At 29.3% G+C, this 20,344-nt stretch overlaps 1 protein-coding gene across 1 annotated transcript; it reads left to right on the top strand.

The window, feature by feature from the left end:
- The first annotated feature begins 845 nt into the window (after nt 1-845).
- LOC123305975 (neurogenic differentiation factor 4-like) lies at nt 846-1,559 on the top strand. The gene has a single exon (XM_044887819.1). The coding sequence runs from the start codon at nt 943-945 to the stop codon at nt 1,552-1,554; it is 612 nt and encodes a 203-aa protein (XP_044743754.1). The 5' UTR covers nt 846-942; the 3' UTR covers nt 1,555-1,559.
- Nucleotides 1,560-20,344: the final 18,785 nt, after the last annotated feature.

Consider the following 20,344-nt stretch of genomic DNA (forward strand, 5'->3'; position numbering starts at 1 on the left):
AAGAGTTAGCACTTGCAATTTCAAGAAAAAACCAAAGCAATTGATGTGTCTTATTTTCGAAATCGTTTCAGCTTTACACTTGCTATTCAAATGTTTCTATACCAACAAATATCAACATCGTTTAGCATACCTAAATCAAATGTTACCATTAACAATAAAACACCCTTATAGCACACATTTGAAAAATAATATATTGAGGGGTTTGATTAAAATCATATAATCATGGAGTGGGGGATTCGAGGTAGAAATCAGCAAATCAGAATCAATGTTTGAATCACACACAATATATAATTTTAATATAATACAAATACCCAACGCACTTTTAAATTTAGTTTAGTCTTTGAAAAAAGCTCAAAACCAAAAAGTTAGAGCAACCAAAAATTAGTGAGAGTGATTTTTTTGTAAAGTGTAAAGTGCAATAGTGAGTAAAAAAACATGTCGCAATATAGTACAACAAGTAGCTATGAATATTCATACGATGATAGTAATTCAGATTCAGGATTTGAAATGTCTTTTAAATCTGAAACTACTGAATATTCCGATATCTTAGATTATGATTACGATTTAAGACCAACGCCAAAGAAACAACTCAAATTTAATAGTTCACAACAAAAATTATATAATCATTTTAATTCAACGTTTCATAAAGCGTTAAATACATTTGATGATCAAACAGATGGACCGATTTTGACAACAATTGATGATGAAATACCATTAGTTGATTATAGTGAATTTGAAACGAGTTATAATAATAATAATGAAAAAACTACTGATTTTATACAAAGTACACCGAAAAAATCATCACAAAAATCACAAGAGAAAAAACCACGTAAAAAATATTCAACTGGAAAAAATCGTATATCACGAACAAAAAGTCCGACGCAAATTTTGAAAATAAAGAAAACACGACGATTAAAAGCGAACGATCGTGAACGAAATCGTATGCATATGTTAAACGAGGCTTTAGATCGTTTACGATGTGTTTTACCCGCATTTCCGGAGGATACAAAGTTAACCAAAATTGAAACACTCCGTTTCGCGTATAATTATATTTATGCACTTAGTCAAACTTTAGATGGAATTGATAATCCATTATCCAATTTTGGTGTGACAAATTTTCAACAAACTAGCGATAGTGTTATTATAAATGTGGGCAATGTAACAGTGGAAATATCGAATTCGGGAACGAATTCGATAACATCTACAACTTGTGGATATTTTTCACCACACCAAAAATTATCAACAGCGGTTGTAACGAATGGAAGTATAACGAATGCAAGTTTTATGCAAGATTTAATTCAACCGAGTATGGAACAATTGAACACGACAATGGCTTTGGATACATACAGGAGCTATGGGCCACAACCATTATCCGCTACAAATGGAATGCAATTGCAACAATATACGTCATCGTTAGCGAATGATATTGAAACACAGTATAATTATACTAAAATGAATTGGAATAATTATAAAAATTGGAATGAATCAAGGAATATGGAATATGGTATGACGACGTATAGCGGGGGTACAACGTCTCAGTTTAATTGTTTGTAGAAAAAGCAAAGGATTTTATTGTGAACATTTGTAAAAAAAATATCAAAACGAAGTGCTTTTTTAAAATGCCTTAAATTTAATTTTTTATTCATTTTTTGTATAAAAAAGATGGTTAACTTGAGTTGGAAAAGAAATTACACGGTATTTTTCGCTGAAACATTTTCTTACCTAGTCAATAGCTCAAAGGTGGAAGGTATTTGAATTCTTCGAAGTGCATATTTAGAACTTATTTCAATAAAATTCTTTCAAAGAAATAGTCACTTTAATGCTCGATATTTTAAAACTTTTTCAAATGTATTTAAAAAATTAGAGAAAATTATATAAAAATACTGTATTCTCTAAACGATGCAATTAAACCTATTTTCTATAATAGTTTTAATGAATTTTAATGATATTAACAAAATTTAAGCAATTTCAATAGAATCTTTCGAATGTTCTTCTATAAAGTCGTCGAAACCTCTTCAATAATTTGAAGTAATAGTCAATATTTTTTTGAAGAATTTTCACTTAAAACTTTGAAATATTTCTCAACAGAACAGTTAAGTAAAATCTAGTCAATAATAAGCAACATTTATTAAACTTAGTTCAATGCTTTTAATATATCGATTATATTTCAATAAAATAAATAATCAATATTTTTTATTCGCTTTCATGCAATTTTTCGATATACCTGAACAAAATAGTCAATTTTGTGTATTTTTCAAATACATATACTTTCATTTTATTTCGAAAATACGTTTCAAATGTAAACATCTTCACTTGTCAATTAAGTTTTAATGAGAGCATGCCACTAATTTTCCGGCTTTTTTTTTGTTATCAAATTTTTGAATATCGAATTTTTTCAACTCGAGTTAAGGCTCTTTTAAAGGCTGTATGTACAACGATTGTAACTTTTTCTAGTCACTTATTTTGTGAGAATAATTGCTTCTAGTCAATTCAAATGTAAAAATTATATATTTTTTGATAAATTATATATAAAAAGAAATCAATATATAAATTATATTTTGTAAATTTTTTATAATTTTAATAAATGTTTTTAAATAGTATTTGATTTAATTATTTATTTTAATGTTTTTAATTCCGACGGCATCAATATCCTTATATTGATGCCGCATATTGGATTGATTTGACTGCACCACCGTAAGTATTTTGTTACAACTTCTTAAAGTGCAGAAGCGAAAACCTTCTAAAAGTATTATTTTGGCCAAACCGATGTTGACAGACCGATTTTTCTGCAATAATTTAAAAATTAACTTACAATATCCATAGCTTAATTGGCAAAATATTAGCCCTTTAACTAAACGACCAATAATCAAGAGTTTTTAGGAATATAGGTTCAGTCGAGTTCATTATACCATGTATATATGAAATATACATAATATATTAAGTTTAGTCCCAAGTTTGTAACGCTTAAAAATAATGATGCTAGGAAAAAAATTTTGTCATAGGTGTTCATAAAATGATCTAATTAGTCTATTTCCGGTTGGCCGTCCGTCCATCCGTCTGTGGACACGATAACTCAAAAACGAAAAAAGATATCGAGCTGAAATTTTTACAGCGAACTCAGGACGTAAAAAGTGAGGTCAAGTTCGTAAATGACCATCATAGGTCAATTGGGTCTTGGGTCCGTAGAACCCATCTTGTAAACCGTTAGAGATAGAACTAAAGTTTAAATGTAAAAAATGTTCCTTATCAAAAATTAAACAACTTTTGTTTGTAACATTTTTTCGTAAACATCACTGTTTACCCGTGAGGGCGCCAATTATGCGGAAATTTTATAATATGTACTATACTTGATTATCAGTTATGTATGTGTTACATGTTTGTATGTGTAATGTGATATAGAAATCAACACTGACTATGCATGGTATTTCAACAATTAACTCAGTCAATTGCTTGTTTTCACTTGCTTCTGTTTAATAATCATCTTTTAAATACATACGCATTTATTTTGATTATGTTTAAATTATAAAAGTAATGCAAGATATTATTATTCTTAAACATCATGCCTTCATTCACCTTCTAAATCTTAAAAGAGGAAGAAATGACGTTTATTCACGAATAATTTCTACTTCGATACCATCAATAACAGTTTCTGGCTTTGTATATGAATGAACGTTATAATTTTTGATTCTCTACTATATGTGTCAATTCATTTTAATTAAGTTTATTGAGTATTTTGTTTTTATAATGTACGCCATTGAATTATAAGTGTTGATGATAGTCAAAAGACTCTGATGATTAAATTTGTATACAAAAGTATAGAACACAAAGAAAAATAATATAACTAAGTTAATGTTGATAAAGAAAATAAAAATTCGTTTAGTATAAAAATTTGCACATTAAGTATGAACGCTTGAGCACTTATGGTCCAGTTGGTGAAGACGCTCGGTATGAATCCAAGAGACCCTGGTATGATTCTTGGTATCAGTGTATTTCATCATTAGAGTATGATTTCATCAGTTTATCAGTATTTTTCAATTCACTATAATAAGAACAATTACGTTGTTTCCTGGCGAAAAAAGCCAACGATGATCTAATTTTATTAAAGTGTGTTCCGTCGGGTTTTAATTGTTATAATCTATATATGGTATGTATCATAAGTTTAGTCTAAAGTTTGTGATGATATGAAATATTGATCGAAATATTCCATAAATAGTTCACGTAACTCAAAAACAGAAAAAACCGCAATATAAAATAATTGTGTGTATTTTAAATATGATCTGACGATTCGAAGACGTAGTATTGTACCCTTATCTTTACTTCGTTAGTTAAATATGGTGAATATTTTGGTAAAAACAATACATTCAAAGGTATTTGATTATATTTTGAGCTTTCAAAAGAAATAAAGGACTGCACAAGATAAGAAAGGAAAATGGCTTTCTGTGAATTTTTTTTTCACCCACCCTAAAATGTTCTTTGAATCATTCTGATCAAAAGGTCTCACGGCCACAAAAGTTTTTGTATTGTAGTTTTTTACAGACGGTCAAATTTGCGAATATACTTTTAGCATATGACATAGAAAATGGCATTATGTGAAATTTTTTCAAACCGCCTGCAAAATTTTCTTTGGATCGTTCTGATCAAAAACTCTCTCGGAAACATAATTTTCAATGGGTAGTTTTCGACTTTCATTTGAAAAAATGAAATTGTCCACCATTTAATCCAGTATTATTGAAAAAGGATAGATTACGGGGATTTAAACAGTAAAAAAAGTGAATTATTGCCAATGGGCGCCACCTTTGATAACTAAGACTAAACAATTAACAATACTTATAAACTTAGGCATGTGCAAGATTTCACAGAAATTTGCATGGGTCAGTGTGATTTTTTTGATTTATTTACGGAGGCAAGTAAAACAAACTGAAATTTTTACCAATAAAAGTAATGAGTAAGTGAATTTGGGCTAAAGCTGGTGTTTGCTAGTATGGCACTAAATTGGGAGTGCTTATTTACCACTGATGATCGCTTCTAATATTTTTTACAATCTCTAACGGGCCTTCGCAATTATCTAACGCAAAACCTTGCAATAAGTACGAAAGGGTCATTGTATAAACTGGCAATCAGAAAAGAACAATATCAAAACCTTTCTATAATGACGGTAAACTGTGTTAGATTGATATTATCGTGTTTTGACTTAAATTGTCAAAGTAACGATACAATAAAATTGATTAAAAAACTGAAAAAAACGCCAACTAATATCGATAATTGGTTTTTAAATATTTGATTCACTTAAAAATATTATTTTTTTACAAGTACTAGGTGCGTGTAAAACTAAATATTAATATTTGACTTAGTTGTTGAATATAATAGTGGTTGATTTGGGAGTGTCGTCATGCATTGCTACCTTTTTCTTGGTAGGTGCATGTCATTCAGGAGTATATAGTAGCAGATGTGTAGCACTGGTTTTACGTTTAGCAACCCCATAAAATCAAATGCACTAAATAAATGCGTTCATATAATATGAACTACTAACTAATTCAGCCACCATTCTACCCTTTTGTAGTATAAAAATAATGTGTCACACTGAATGGGGATATTTCATTTGATTTATATCACTTTTTTTTTCGTTATGTGTTCGAAATCGGTCGTTTGATATTTACAATATATACCGTTTGTTAACTCATTATTTAAGAAACAAATACACGGTTTTTAAAAAGCTACTACTCGTTAGTATTTGATGAAATAATTTGATTTATCCGAATAAGTTTACCAGAAATTGTTTGCAACTTTCTGCCTATAATAATTTTGTTATTTGTTGAAAATAATCATTTTTTATGTTTTCAGCCAAGGTCAAAAAGTAAGTTTTGTTGGCCTTAAAAATCATTCCTGCATAATTGAGTGCCAAATTCTATGTTGTGAAGGAAACGCAAAGCTTTAGATTTGATTGAAAAATTTTCTTGGTAAAATATCGTTTCTACATTGCCTTGTCTCGAAACCCTATCTTTGACCGTTCAATCTTTTATTATTCGTATTTGAGGATTTAATTGAAAATTTTCCACATTTTTGGTTTCGATACCGAGAATTGATTCTGACTCTCTTGAGTTCAATAAATATACCATTTAAAAATAAAAGCTTGTTAACTGCTTATATGCTAAGAGCCCGCCGCTGAAAAAGGCACCTCATCGGTTAAAGGACATACATTATTGGAAAAGGTAGTACTCAAATCAATGAAAATAATGATATAGGAGTTTTAGTCCCCAGTCAGTCGCTTAACTAGGCAACCATTTTTTGATTTTTTTAATTTTGGTGTAGTTGCTTACCCTATTAGTTAAAGCATAATTTTGGTATCAAATGAAAGCTTGAACTTTCTAGTTTTCGAAAAAAAATGGTTGCCTAGCCTCTGACTGTTAGAAATTTTGGCAGCCCACTTTAAAGACCGGCAACTCGAGTGTATACTATGAGATACTACATAAGCAACTCTGTGAGAACATTATACTTCAATTTATTTATTTCCCATCACATTTTATCAACTTTTTTTTTATATTTTAAATATTTATGAAATAAATAATAAAATTGTTTTCACAATTAAATTTTTTTTTTAATTATTAAATACATAATGGAAACGTAGTTAAAACATAGAAAATATAATTAAAACATAGGAAATGAATTAGAGAAAAGAATATATTTTAAAACAAACTATTTTTAAAAATATATTTTTAAATTTTAATATTCGTTAATTTTTTAAATATTTTTATACCATGCATATATGAAATATACATAGTATATTAAGTTTAGTCCCAAGTTTGTAACGCTTAAAAATAATGATGCTAGGAAAAAAATTTTGTCATAGCTGTTCATAAAATCACCTAATTAGTCCATTTCCAGTTGTCCGTCTGTGGACACGATAACTCAAAAACGAAAAAAAAAGATATCGAGCTGAAATTTTTACAGCGTACTCACGTAAAAAGTGAGGTCAAGTTCGTAAATGAGCATCATAGGTCAATTGGGTCTTGGGTCCGTAGGACCCATCTTGTAAACCGTTAGAGATAGAACAACAGTTTAAATGTAAAAAATGTTCCTTATAAAAAAATAAAAACTTTTGTTTGAAACATTTTTTTGTAAACATTACTGTTTACCCACGAGGGTGTTAATTAGGTACAAATTTTATAGTATGTATTAATTAATATAGGAATATCAGTTGTGTGTGTGTCTATTTAAAAGTGAACATCTTTTGTTATTTACGTGACGTCAAAAAAAAACAAACGATATACTTTGATTTTTGGAGTGTAAGTTTTTATTTTATTTTTTTATTTTATTAAAACTGGTGGAGTGTAAGTTGTGTTGTGGAAATAATATCACTATGAAGTTGTGTTTTGTGTGCGGTAAATCTGAAGGTTTTGTTAATATTTTCGATGCAGAAACTTTAGAAAAATGCACTCGTATGAGTCGTTTTCGAAAAATTAAGAAGCACAAACATTGGGAAGTTGTTTAATTGAATATTTTCTATGTTTTAACTACGTTTCCATTATGTATTTAATAATTTAAAAAAAAAATTAATTGTGAAAACAATTAATTTTATTATTTATTTCATAAATATTTAAAATATAAAAAAAAAGTTGATAAAATGTGATGGGAAATAAATAAATTGAAGTATAATGTTCTCACAGAGTTGCTTATGTAGTATCTCATAGTATACACTCGAGTTGCCGGTCTTTAAAGTGGGCTGCCAAAATTTCTAACAGTCAGAGGCTAGGCAACCATTTTTTTTCGAAAACTAGAAAGTTCAAGCTTTCATTTGATACCAAAATTATGCTTTAACTAATAGGGTAAGCAACTACACCAAAATTAAAAAAATCAAAAAATGGTTGCCTAGTTAAGCGACTGACTGGGGACTAAAACTCCTATATCATTATTTTCATTGATTTGAGTACTACCTTTTCCAATAATGTATGTCCTTTAACCGATGAGGTGCCTTTTTCAGCGGCGGGCTCTTAGCCTATTAGTATAGAAAGTTATTGTAATGGGCCCGATTTCCGAAATCGAAGTTTTCAACATAAGCTTTAACACCAATTTGAATAAGAAAATTTGGAGATCATACACCAATTTGTATGTGTAGGTGTGTTGTGGGTGCACTTACGTACGTTCGTGGTAATTTTTTTCGTCGTTGATATCGCGCGAAGAAACAGTAACATTGACTTTGTTAAGTTGTCGATCGAAGCGTATTAACAGATATAAGATCCGAAAGGAATCTTATTTCTAAATAGGAACTATATTTTATGCTGGTAAGTTATTTGTGCGAACCTCAAAGGTCGCACCAGACCCTAACCACGGCTTGTTATTTATTAACTTCTATCAAATTAACAAAATTTGAAAAGGAGGCAAATTGTGAATTGTGATTGCTGTTACCAACTGTGTTCGTGAAATATCCAGTAAAATGAAGGTTGATAATCGATTATCCTTTGCAAGTATGTTTATATCTAAAACATGCCAAATATCACGTTTATATTCAATAAAAAATTTTCACCGGACCAACCTGTGATAGTTTTCGGCGGTTCAAACAATTAAGTTCACATGAGGCCACTGTGATAACGACAGCAATCTCATTTCATTTTCAATTTATTCTTCAATTGTCAATTTACTCAGCTAGAGCTGCAATCATGATTTTAAGACTCCTTGTAATTACATGAATACATTATATAAAATGTCACTTATGGCCATAGTTAATTTTTGAATATTCAATGTTATTGTCGTAATAATTTACTAACTTAGTGTGGTTATTTAACAATTGCTAGTTAATTTTCGAATTACTTTATAACAGCATGCACACTTTTTCGTTTAAAATAAGGCGAAAGCTATTTACCTTATTTCCTTTCAAAGAAAAGAAAGATAGAAGAATAGAAAAAAATGAATGGAGAAACAAATAAAACGTTGTTCACTTGAGGCTCAAGTCTTGAGCCCTGAAAGGACATAAAATTCGTCACCTAGATAATCTTATTTCTTTTTATTTCCTTTGGGATAGTAATATTTTTTTGTTATGTCTAACAATTTGATAATATAATAAGATATTACCGGAACTAACAACCATAAAAATGTATAGAAAAGTCCTTATTTGTTCTGTTGTTGAATAACGAGAAAAATTACCCGTTGAAAAATCAACGATACAATTAAAACAGGTATACCATACGGAAGAAAACCCAATTTTGGCTTTTTGTTTTGTGTATTCGAGCGAAATAAAATGACAATTATTCTTGAAATTTATTCAATAATCAAAATTAAGTAGACTTAGACTTGTCTTTTGTTCTAATATATACTTTTATTCTTTAATAAAGTCTCGATTATTTTTCGAGCTCGAATAATGCGTATTTATAAACGTGCCAAAAATCATAGCGGGAAAAACAAGTGGTATTGCGACATCTGCATATAGTATGAGGCTTAAGTCCATAACGTCGAGTTGAATGAACTATTTACTAATGTAAGTTGCACCAAAGTTTTTATACCATACAGTATTGTAAATAACGCCATAGTTTTGGATCTTACGGCAATATTATATAGAGTATTATCAGATACTTTTTGAGTGCCTGTCTCTATACTATACCAGCATTTTAATAAACATCATGCATTTCTTAACGCGTTCTTCCAATAAGAAAATATCAAATATTCAGTCGTCAAAAATAAACTTCTTCGTAACGTTGTTAGTAGCTCCACTATATTTTCCATGGTCTCTTACATGAAAAATGATTCAAACTTTTAGGTAGTGCCATTTGAATTTTTACATTTATACATAAAATTGTTTCTTATTCAGGAGGGTTACCTATAGTTACTACCATGTTTCATGTCAACAATAGCAGGCTACATACAGACACTTGTTTATTGATAACATTTAGTATTATTTAATAACAATTCAAATTATTATTATACAATAATGATTGCGTGACCGTTATGCTATTAAAAATACAAGACTACACCATATTAAAAATATAATATTCTAATAATATGCACATATTAAATATGTACCAATGTAATATGTACACATGGTAATTAACTTCGATTTAATACACACTTGAACTTACAATATTACATCAGTTATGTAATTTTGTAATAAAAACATGTGCAGTGTTTGTTTTAACTTTTTGTTTCGTCTAGCTGTCTCGTCGGGTGTATTTTTTAACCGCACCGAAGAACTGATTATAAAGATCAAAGTGTAAGGACTACATTCGGAAAATATATAGTGCATACAATTTTAAATAGAAATAATGTTTGTTTAGTCTGTGTACCATAAACGAGATAAGTATAAATTTCGATACGAACGCCGCGCTGGCATGGTTCTCGTTTGAATTTCAGATATTTCTTTCCTAATTGAACTTATGGATGAAATATATGTGTCGCTACAGAGAGCCTAAACGTTAACCAACGCTATATACCCTAATAAAGTAAATGAATTTAAGTCGAAAGAATTAAAATTGTATTATTTTATTATCAAACTAAACCATATTAATATTAGAGCCACATTATGGATATTTATATTTCTCGAAAATGATTGCCCTGCTATATATATATATATATATATGCTTATTCATATATATGCTTATTTACCACGTAGTAGAAAGAAAATTTTCCCGAATTTGAGTACTTTGAAAATCAATCCTAAATATGTCTGTGAATACTAAAAAGGAACTCATTTATTATTCTCATGAGTAATTTAAAAAATTAAACTGGAAAGCGGTGCATGCATATCACCATCTGTTTGACTAGAAATCCTGGTGTAAATTGTCATATTGTATAATATAATTAGTTTAATTTTAGGACATTTTTATGTGTTTTTATTTTTTATGAAAAATAATATTATTTGAATAGATTTAATTTGATTTTTTTGAGAGGGGTCACAAGTGTATAATTTTATGTTAATCAATCAAAAATTGTCTTAATGTAATTTTTGGTGTTATTAATTCTATTCCTGATATTAATTTGAATTATTTCAAAAATAATTTTTTTGTACCCATATGTATTATGTGTTGTAGAAATTAATTTTATAGCTAATTGACAGCGCCGGATTGAAGAACTTACGGGTAGTAGACACTTTTGACATTATCTCAATTTACGCGCTTGAGTAAAATTACGACAAATTTTATGAATAACGCAATACGGGAGTTTTCTGATGTCGAATTTGCCATATTACGTATAAAAATATGACTAGACTTTATATAATGATAAAATTTGAAAGTGAAATTAAAATTGATTAAAAACGAAGAAGTTATAAGCATTCAAAGATTGTTGCCCACCTCCTTTTAGCAAAACAAAGTTTTATACGTATTTTTTTTGTATCTCTATGGTAATATCGGACATTAAGACGTCACTAACCTATATCTAGTTCCTCTTTGTTTAAATAGTAGAATGTACTGTGAGAATCCTTCGCCTGAAGTGATAAGAAAATTTTGTCAACATGCCTATTGGTATAAGTTATTTTTTGGGCAGATAACTTTGAAATTGACTAATTCAAGAGGCGTCAAAATTGGATTGTGTTTGGGATCGAACGAGGATATTTTATGGTTATTAAATTTGATATTTACATTAATCAACAGTCAATTCATACTCATAAATGCCAAAAATAAAGTTGCAATTTAAATGCATAAATGCAAAAATCATTCAATTCCTTCTCAGCTATGAACAAAAGTCTATCTTTGGCTCTGAATGCCAAGGCCAAATTCAATACTCTCAGTTATACCTCCGAGAATTCAGCAGATCTGAAAATATATTTTTGACAAAATAAAAATATAATTCCGCATGTATTCAAACATGTCAATCACGATTTTGTTCTGCAATTTTGATCCAAAATAATAATTATATACCATGTCATAGGTGTAATATTAGACACCCAGAAATATTATAAGCGATAATTGATATTTAACATCTGCGACAAAATACTATTATTATACTTTTTTTTATAGAAAATTGCATTCTAAAAAATAGTAAATAGAATAGGGCGGCTTTAGTCTTTATGTATATTGGAAGAATATAAAAAAAAATGAATTTTTTACCCAAAAAAGAAAAAATTAATGTGTAATGAACTGAAACTATTGTTAATATTCATTTTTTCCAGTAAAAAAGGAATTTTTTATTGAATTTTTATATTTATATTTTTTTTATACTGAGAGTGTAAATTTGATTATTCATCGTAGCTACATTAAATATTTAACGGTATAAATAAAACGGGTAGTGTCCTGCAGGATTAATAAATATTTAGGTAATGAAATTTCCTTTATTGAAAAAAAATCAGTCGGGGCTGAATAATTTTTTATATAGGTACTTAGGAATGATAAACCGTTTGCTTTAGTAGTCTACTATCTCTAGATTCTGTAGATAATAGTAAAATTTAACAGTTTATGTGAAGATTCCTTAGGGATATTTAAAAATCCAATTCATATTTTTTTATTGAATTTTTGTTACAGCAAAACGCTTGTTTGCTCTAAAAAGTGGAATAATTTTAAGTGTAATGTAAAATTCATTTCATGGAGTGCTCTCTGCATCCATTCTTTAGATTAAAATTATAATTATTTTCCTCTTTTTGATGCAATAAAGCGTGCTTTTTAGTTTTTTAAACTAAAATTTTCTTATTTTTAAGCTTCGCTAAGTTAAAGATTGTTTACTGTTTGGGCAAAAAAGCAGAATTTAAAAGGTCCCTTGGGAAGAAAGATGCCTGGCATAAAAACATTTTCGGTAGCGGGACGTTCTTTTTCACAGGGCTCAGGCAATGTTTTTATGCGCTCCTAAGCTTAAAATTGGAAGTTATCTGTTTTTTTGTTAGAATAACTGAAATGTAATCGAATAACAAATACAAAATCACTGCTCAACCTTCATCCTAACAGGATATTGCAAAGAAAAACGTCTCCCCCCACTTTAAGAAAAACGATTGTAGGTAGTATTTTGTACAAAACAAAGTTTTTTTGATAATTTTTGTTCATAAGCGTGAATGTTCGCAATAGGTTTTTTAAGAATAAATTAATAATATAATATAATGTATAGAAATTAGTTTAAAATATTCTGGATTAACACCCATTTAAAATGTCACAACGGGGAATAATCTAATATTATAAAATGCATATATATTTTTATTAATACAATAATTCATTGAAGCGTTCGAGTTAATACTTAAAATGATTGACTACTATACTCTAGTTATTTTGTATCCCTAAACAAAACCACACGAACATGCTATAATCCGCTTTGTACTTTCGACCATGTTCTAATCGATATGAATTACTAAGCTTTTTTGTGGATGGATTGTCTAAAGAAAACACACATCAAACAAAAAAGTGTATTTTGTAAAAAGGTTTTTTTTTTGTATGTTTTTTTTTTTTTGTTGACAAATATTGACAGTCACTAAATTGGACATATGTCAAAAACAGTGATTGAATTTCGGTGGCTACTAAACTGTGGGGATGATATTTCATGATTTCAGATTGTTTGTTCAGACTATTCATTTCTCTTATAGATGCAGTCACGTGGTAAAACAAAGAAATCGATACGTGAAAAAGTTCCTCGTATGAAATTTCGGACGATGTAGTTATAAACCATATATCCTATCATTAAGCGAACTCGATTTTTGAGTCACGATCAAAATTATCGTTTGTACTGAGTAATCAATGGTTGAGGTAATTAAAACCTAACATTTTGAATTGATAATTATCTGTCTACAAAGCTGCATAATGGTATGAGAGTAATTTTCTCGACTTTTTTCGGTAAGGCACTAGTAAATGTAGTAAATGCCAAGGTAAATGCAATCGCTCACAAATGCCAGATGAAAGACATAATTCATTCTTGCTTGATTTCAAACATAAAATAAATGTCCAAAAGGTCCAAAATCCAACTGTCTTGAAATCAACTTTTTCTTAACGATGCTCTAGTTTCCATAGAATTTATGGATAAATTAAGCAATAAATAAATCGGCAAAATTTTTGTGAATTAAATCCAAAATTATATAATATTAATAAAAAAAAAGAAAAAAGATAAATGACAAATCATAATAGAATTATAGATCCCAAGCATTAAAACGACAAATGCTTTCTCCGTTTCAGAGATTGTGCAACACGTATTGTAAAGTAAATGGAATTTTATATAAAGCATCTTAAGGTAGATGGGCGGGAATGATAAATAAGGTGATAGAATGAAATTAAAAATATATACGAAAACCAAAACATAATCAGGCGATACAAATAAAGATGATAGCAACAGTTAATTAGAATTCTATAGTAAAATAATACGTATAAAGAGCCGAAAATGAAGAATAAAGAAGAATCTCTAAAAAAAAGTCCAGTCTATAAATGCAAAGCACCCTGTAAATTTGTAAATCCAAATTCGGTACATTTTGACCAAAATTTAAGCAAATATAAAATCGACCAAAAACGTGGAAAATTAAAAAAAGTACAAGATAGTCTTTTACAACTAGATAAAGGGAGACAAAAAAGTTTAGACAGAAGCTTAAGAAACGTAAACCAAGATGATCTTTTAGGTCTATATAGAGTCATAGGGGAGGAATCAGACACAAGCTTAGGAGACGTAAAGCAAGATTATTATCTAGGGTTGGATAAAAGACGAAAGAGTTCAGAAAGAAGGTTAAAAGATATCAAACACCATGATCGCCCTGAACTAGATAGAAAGAGGCGGAAGAGCTTCGAAAGAAAGTTAAGTGATATGAAACAAGAGGATCGTTTAGGACGAAATAGGAAACAAAAGAAGATTAGGAGAAGAGAAAAAAGATTAGGAGACTTAAAACAAAATGATCGTCTAAGAATAGAGAGAAGGAGACGAAATAGTTCAGAAGTAAGCTTCGGAAACTCAAATGAAGATAACTCATTTTCCAGCCTTATACTGAAACAAAGTTCATCAAAGAAACCACATGCAACAGGGCAACCAAGAAGATCCAAAGACGTAGAAATTGACGCTGGTTTAAGTGATGAATCAAAAGATACAGACCAGGCAGATGGATTAAAAGATACAGGGACAGGAGGTGGATTAAGAGATGTAGAAAGAGTTGAAAAGAAAGAAGAACCTTGTGGCAAGACATACATACCCGTTATGCTAGAATTTGTTGCGAATGCTTTAATTTTATTGGTAATAGTTGTTTTTATATCTGAAAATTTCTTAGATTAATTTTCAGGAGGATTTTTCGAAGTCATCAACCTTAACAATCATTGCACAATTTTCACGAAATATAATTAATTAATTTTTGTTAATGTTGTATACATTTTGTGAATAAATATTATAATATAATGTGAATTGTTTCGTTTAATATATTTGATTAAGAATACTGGAAATCTCTTCAAATCAAGATCAGATCTATTTTTTCTCGATGGTAATATCTTAAACAAAAGTGTGAATTCGTGATTGCAGCAAATGTACAAAAATAAGCCCCCCCCCCAGGTAGCAAAAATTCCCCCTATGAGTTAGAAACAATGAGATTTAACACTCGAATATATTATAAAATTATAGAAATTTTCGTGATTCATGTTATGTGGGATTTCACTGTTAAGATTTTTTGTAATTGAAGACATAATGTCAAAATTCAAAGAACTTTTCTTCTCAAGAAAAAAAAAAGTTGTCTTTTGAAAACACAATCCAAAAAAGTGGTTTATATAGGGTATTTTCAGTGCATAATACTATGAGGTTTAGAGCCAAATAAAGTTGCTAAGGCGTCAATAAAATTTGGGAAATGTAAGCTTAAATAGCTTCCTTGCCCAAATTCCTTCCTAACTTCCTAACTGTTTACTGTACCCCAAGTAGGTATTTCAAGGGTATTTCATTATTTGTCAAAAAGGATTATTATTTAATCACAGTTACTATGGGAATGTATGGATAGTAAAATTTTTTTTTAAATAATTATTTTTTTCATAACTCCAAATTATATTTAAATATAATATGATAAATCAACAGTCAAAATAATCGTTTTCAAAACATGGATTAATCACTATCTAACAGAAGACACGCGCAGGAAAATACAAGTTTAAAGGAAGTAAGTTTTATTCAATTTATTTGGCAGAAAGATTCTTTTTGCATTTTTCAAGTATCTATAATATGAAAGTATTTTTGAATTTGAAAAGTGATTTATTATCACCAAAAGAAAACTTGTTTGAACTTTCATTCTTGGGTTTCTTTTTGATAAATATACCTGTTAATCGAAATATTTAAATACAAATAACATTACCTAGAATTTGCTATAGAATCTTCCAATTTAATAATAGAAATGATCTTACCTTACAAAGCAATAGATTGATCGGGCTTACAAAAACTTATGATTTTCTTAATACTTTTTTTGCTGTAATATTTTTTGGGAGCGCTAGAGTAAATAATTATCGAATTTTTAGTTTTCAAATTATGGAACAAAATAAATAATAATAATTAAATGGTTAAACAAAATGAAGGCAATGTTAAACGAAAAGATGAAAGTTAGAAGAAAACTAAATGATTATAAAATAACAAAATTACTAAATTATAAAATTACAAAAGTAGAAAATGCCAAAAGGTAGATTTGGTTCATGGTTTGGAAAAAAGTTAAAAAATAAATTGAAAAATACTGTTGGACAAGGCAGTAACGATAATATTACAAAAGTAGGTAGCAGTATATGTACAGTAGCTATTCGACCATTAAATGACGAAGAAAAAGAATGCTTAGAACTAAGTGACAATAGTGAAAATAAAACTTGTAGCGATAACAAAGAAGTCACAATGGTTAGACGATATATACAGAAAGGAGTAGAAGACGACTTTGGGAAAAAGGACAGAGAACTCAGTGAAGGCAAATCAAATATTTATGCAGACTCAAGTCCCAGTAGAAACAGCGTAAATTTGATAGACTCTGGTAAATCGGGATGCAAAGAAAACAATCGAAAAGGCTATATAGATCGAATTCAAGAAAAGAGAAAACAACAATATTATAAACAAAAATATCATTCACAAAATGATCCCTTAGATTTTTTAAGCTCAGATAAACAAAGCAAAGCGAGTAAAGAATCTTGCATATCTAGAAATCAAAAACATAAAGACAATCCAAATTTTAAATTATGTAGAAATGAAGTTGTAGATATTCCCCAAAGTTCCAGAAATGTAACTCCCGATATACAAATCAAAACAGAATCATTCATATTAAAAAATTCTACAGAATTAAATAAACAAGGTAAAAAATGTTGTGGAAGAAAAACTCAAGTGCAAGATGCCTTTGACTTAATACTTCCCGATAAACATAGCAAAGCAAGTAAAGCAACATTTATCTCAAAAAACGAAAACGAATTTGAAGTAATGAGTGCAAAACCAGAGAAAAAAAGATGTTCTAAAAAAATAAGTCCAATAAAAATCGATCATACAAAACTAGATGCAAGAGATCCATTGGTACAAAGTGACCACGTTGAAGCCAAACTACCAAAAAATGGTTATTCGAGAAAAATTCACTCTCACAATGATTATGCGCAAACAATACCAAATGTACACACGAACTATATACAAACAATTCCAAGTATACATGCCGATTTTGTACAAATAATTCCGCAAAGAGCATCGCTAAGCCACCATCAAGATGATTTTCTAAATAGAAGTCTAAAGGAACTATTTTATCAACCAGAAGAAAAGATTTCATCATATAGATCAAATCGACATGGGCGATCACTAAAAGAAAAGGGTTCCCGTCAAGGTATGTCTTTTAACAAGAATCGCGAGCGTCAAGCTCATAAAGCAAAATATAAACAGATCTTAGCAGATATTCTGGTTGAAGACTTTAAGAAAAAGACTAAAGGAAAAAAATATCAGGATGAAAGTTTAGAGGAGGACAGTGATTATTCATTCCGTAAATGTAAACAATCTTGTAAATTAAAACGTCACGCTGTTGGTCTTGTAGAAGATAGTGAAGATGACAGGAAATATAAACAACCAAGAAGAACAAAAAGTCGACATAAAGCAATCATAGTAAAAAGCAACGATGATAGAAAATTTAAGAAATCGAGTAAAACAAAAAAATTTAAGCCACGAGGGGGAAGTATTTTAGACATGCTTAGTATTTCCAGCATTTTATCAGATAAAAATTTAGGACACATGAAAAAAGGTACGAGCACGCATAGTAAATCATCATGGCGAAGAGGAAGTATTACAGATGCATCTAGATCAAAACATCCGAATAGAAAGAAGAAATATAAGGAAACATATAGATTGAAAAGACAAAAGGAGAGTGACACAACAAGCTTGGAAGAAGTAGAAACAATTACAAGCGATGGAGACTCGAGTTTGATATTATATCATCCAAAATCCGTAAGCAAGTCACAAAAGAAATCTCTAAATGAAATTGAAACAGGACCAATATTAACAACCCTAACACCTGCTCAGCAACCGTCTATTGTGTATATGGATTTAATTATGAAATTTATTGCGCTTACATTAACAATATTTGCGTCTGGGTTCTATATAAAGCAATTATTATATCCTGAAGATTCTTCCTTTTTTAACTTCCTATGATAGTGTTTTTTTGTTGCTGATATCAAAATATTCGTACATTATTTTTCCAAAAAAAAAAAAATTCCCATTGTATTCATTTTGTGAAAATAAAATTAGAAACTATTACTGCTATTATGAGAATGATTTATTAATAAGGAACTAGCCCATGTAGTTTTTAAGTTTCTAATAAACAATAGTGTTACCAATTTGACTGGAAATATCCAATTTGATTGGAAATATTTCATGCACCAATCAGATTAGTAAAATAATAATTGATTTTGGATAAATTTTTGGGAGTAGCTGTGTTATAGACGAATGTTTTGCGTGAAATCATACGGAACATATTGTGGCTCGTAAAAGTATTTATAATCCAAAAACGTATCAATACAAAAAATGTTACCAGCAATTTCGCTTAATCACCAAATCAAACAGAAACCATGAATTTCTTACTGGTCGAAAGACACCAAAGTATCTTTAGTTTTAGAATTTCGTAAAGAATTCACAAATTCTGTTGATCCAATGATTTTGGGTCCGGTATATATTTAAATACGCAAATTTAACTCTACAGGGAAGGGTCATATGCATTTTTTTTTCTCTTATTGTTAGTAAAAATGTTATAATTTGAATATGTTTGTTTTTTGTGTATAAATAATTAATGAGATCTTCTATGAAAGTTTCTCCTCAGCAAACGAAAAAATTTGTATATAGATTTGGAAAAAATATTTTTAAATTTGATGTAAACGTTTTTTTTTTAAATATGGCTTTATTTAAAAATATTTAGTATTTTAAAGAATATCTTTGACTAGAGTCATGTTTTTTAATGACATTTCTAACAATTTTTGAAAGGACGCTAAAGTAAATAATTATCGAATTTTTAGTTCTCAAATTATGGAACAACAAAATGACTAAGAACAAAAAATATAAACAATTGGATAGATCAATATACCCAGGAGAAAATTTTGGAGAGGAAAGTGAAAACGATCCATTTCGTAGATGTGGACAATCTTGTGAATTAAAACGCCTAGCTGAGAGTCTATTACCAGACAGTGATGATGACAGAAAATACAAACGTTTAAGTCTATCAGAAGCAAGAGATGCAAATTTGACTAGTAATTCCAGTGCTGTATCACTATCAGATCCAAGATTGGTACAAAAGAAAAAATATAAAGATACAGATAAATCGAGACCTCAGATCAGAAAAAGAAATTATAAGAAAACTTGGAAATCAAAAATACGAAAGAAAAGTGATGGAGAAAACTTGGAAGAAACTGAATTCACTACAACAGATGATGAAAAGTCAAATTATTCTAATATCATGCTAGATGACTCAAAGAAAGAAGTTGAGCTTATAAAACAACCAAACAAGAAGCCAAAAACCGTCCCTGATACAGAAAACCTGTCTCCAAAAGAAGTTGGTACGGGAAAGCAACCTCTAAAAGAAAATGGTACAGAGAAGCAACCTCCAAACGAAGCTGGTTCAGAGAAGGAACCCCCAAAAGAAGTTGGTACAGGCAGGCAACCTTCAAAAGAAGTTGGTAAGGAGAAGCAGCCTCCAGAAGTAGTTAGTACAGTCAAGCAACCCCTAAAAGAAGTTAATACAGGACAACAACCTACAACAATTACACCAGCAATAGAACCAACTGAACGATCGTCTATTGAGTGCATAGATTTAATTCTTAAATTTACTGCGCTTACATTAGCAATATTTGCGTTTGGTTTTTATATTTCGCAATATTTGAGCTGTGGTTATTATTATTCCAATTAATTTTTCGACTTTCTTTTCGTTTTAATTTTGTATTCGCTTTGTGAAAATAAATTTATAAAACATTGCATACTATATGAGTTTAAACTGTTGAATTTTAATTTTGTTTAATGT

The sequence above is a fragment of the Chrysoperla carnea genome, chromosome 1, assembly GCF_905475395.1.
Source record: "Chrysoperla carnea chromosome 1, inChrCarn1.1, whole genome shotgun sequence".
NCBI lineage: Eukaryota > Metazoa > Arthropoda > Insecta > Neuroptera > Chrysopidae > Chrysoperla > Chrysoperla carnea.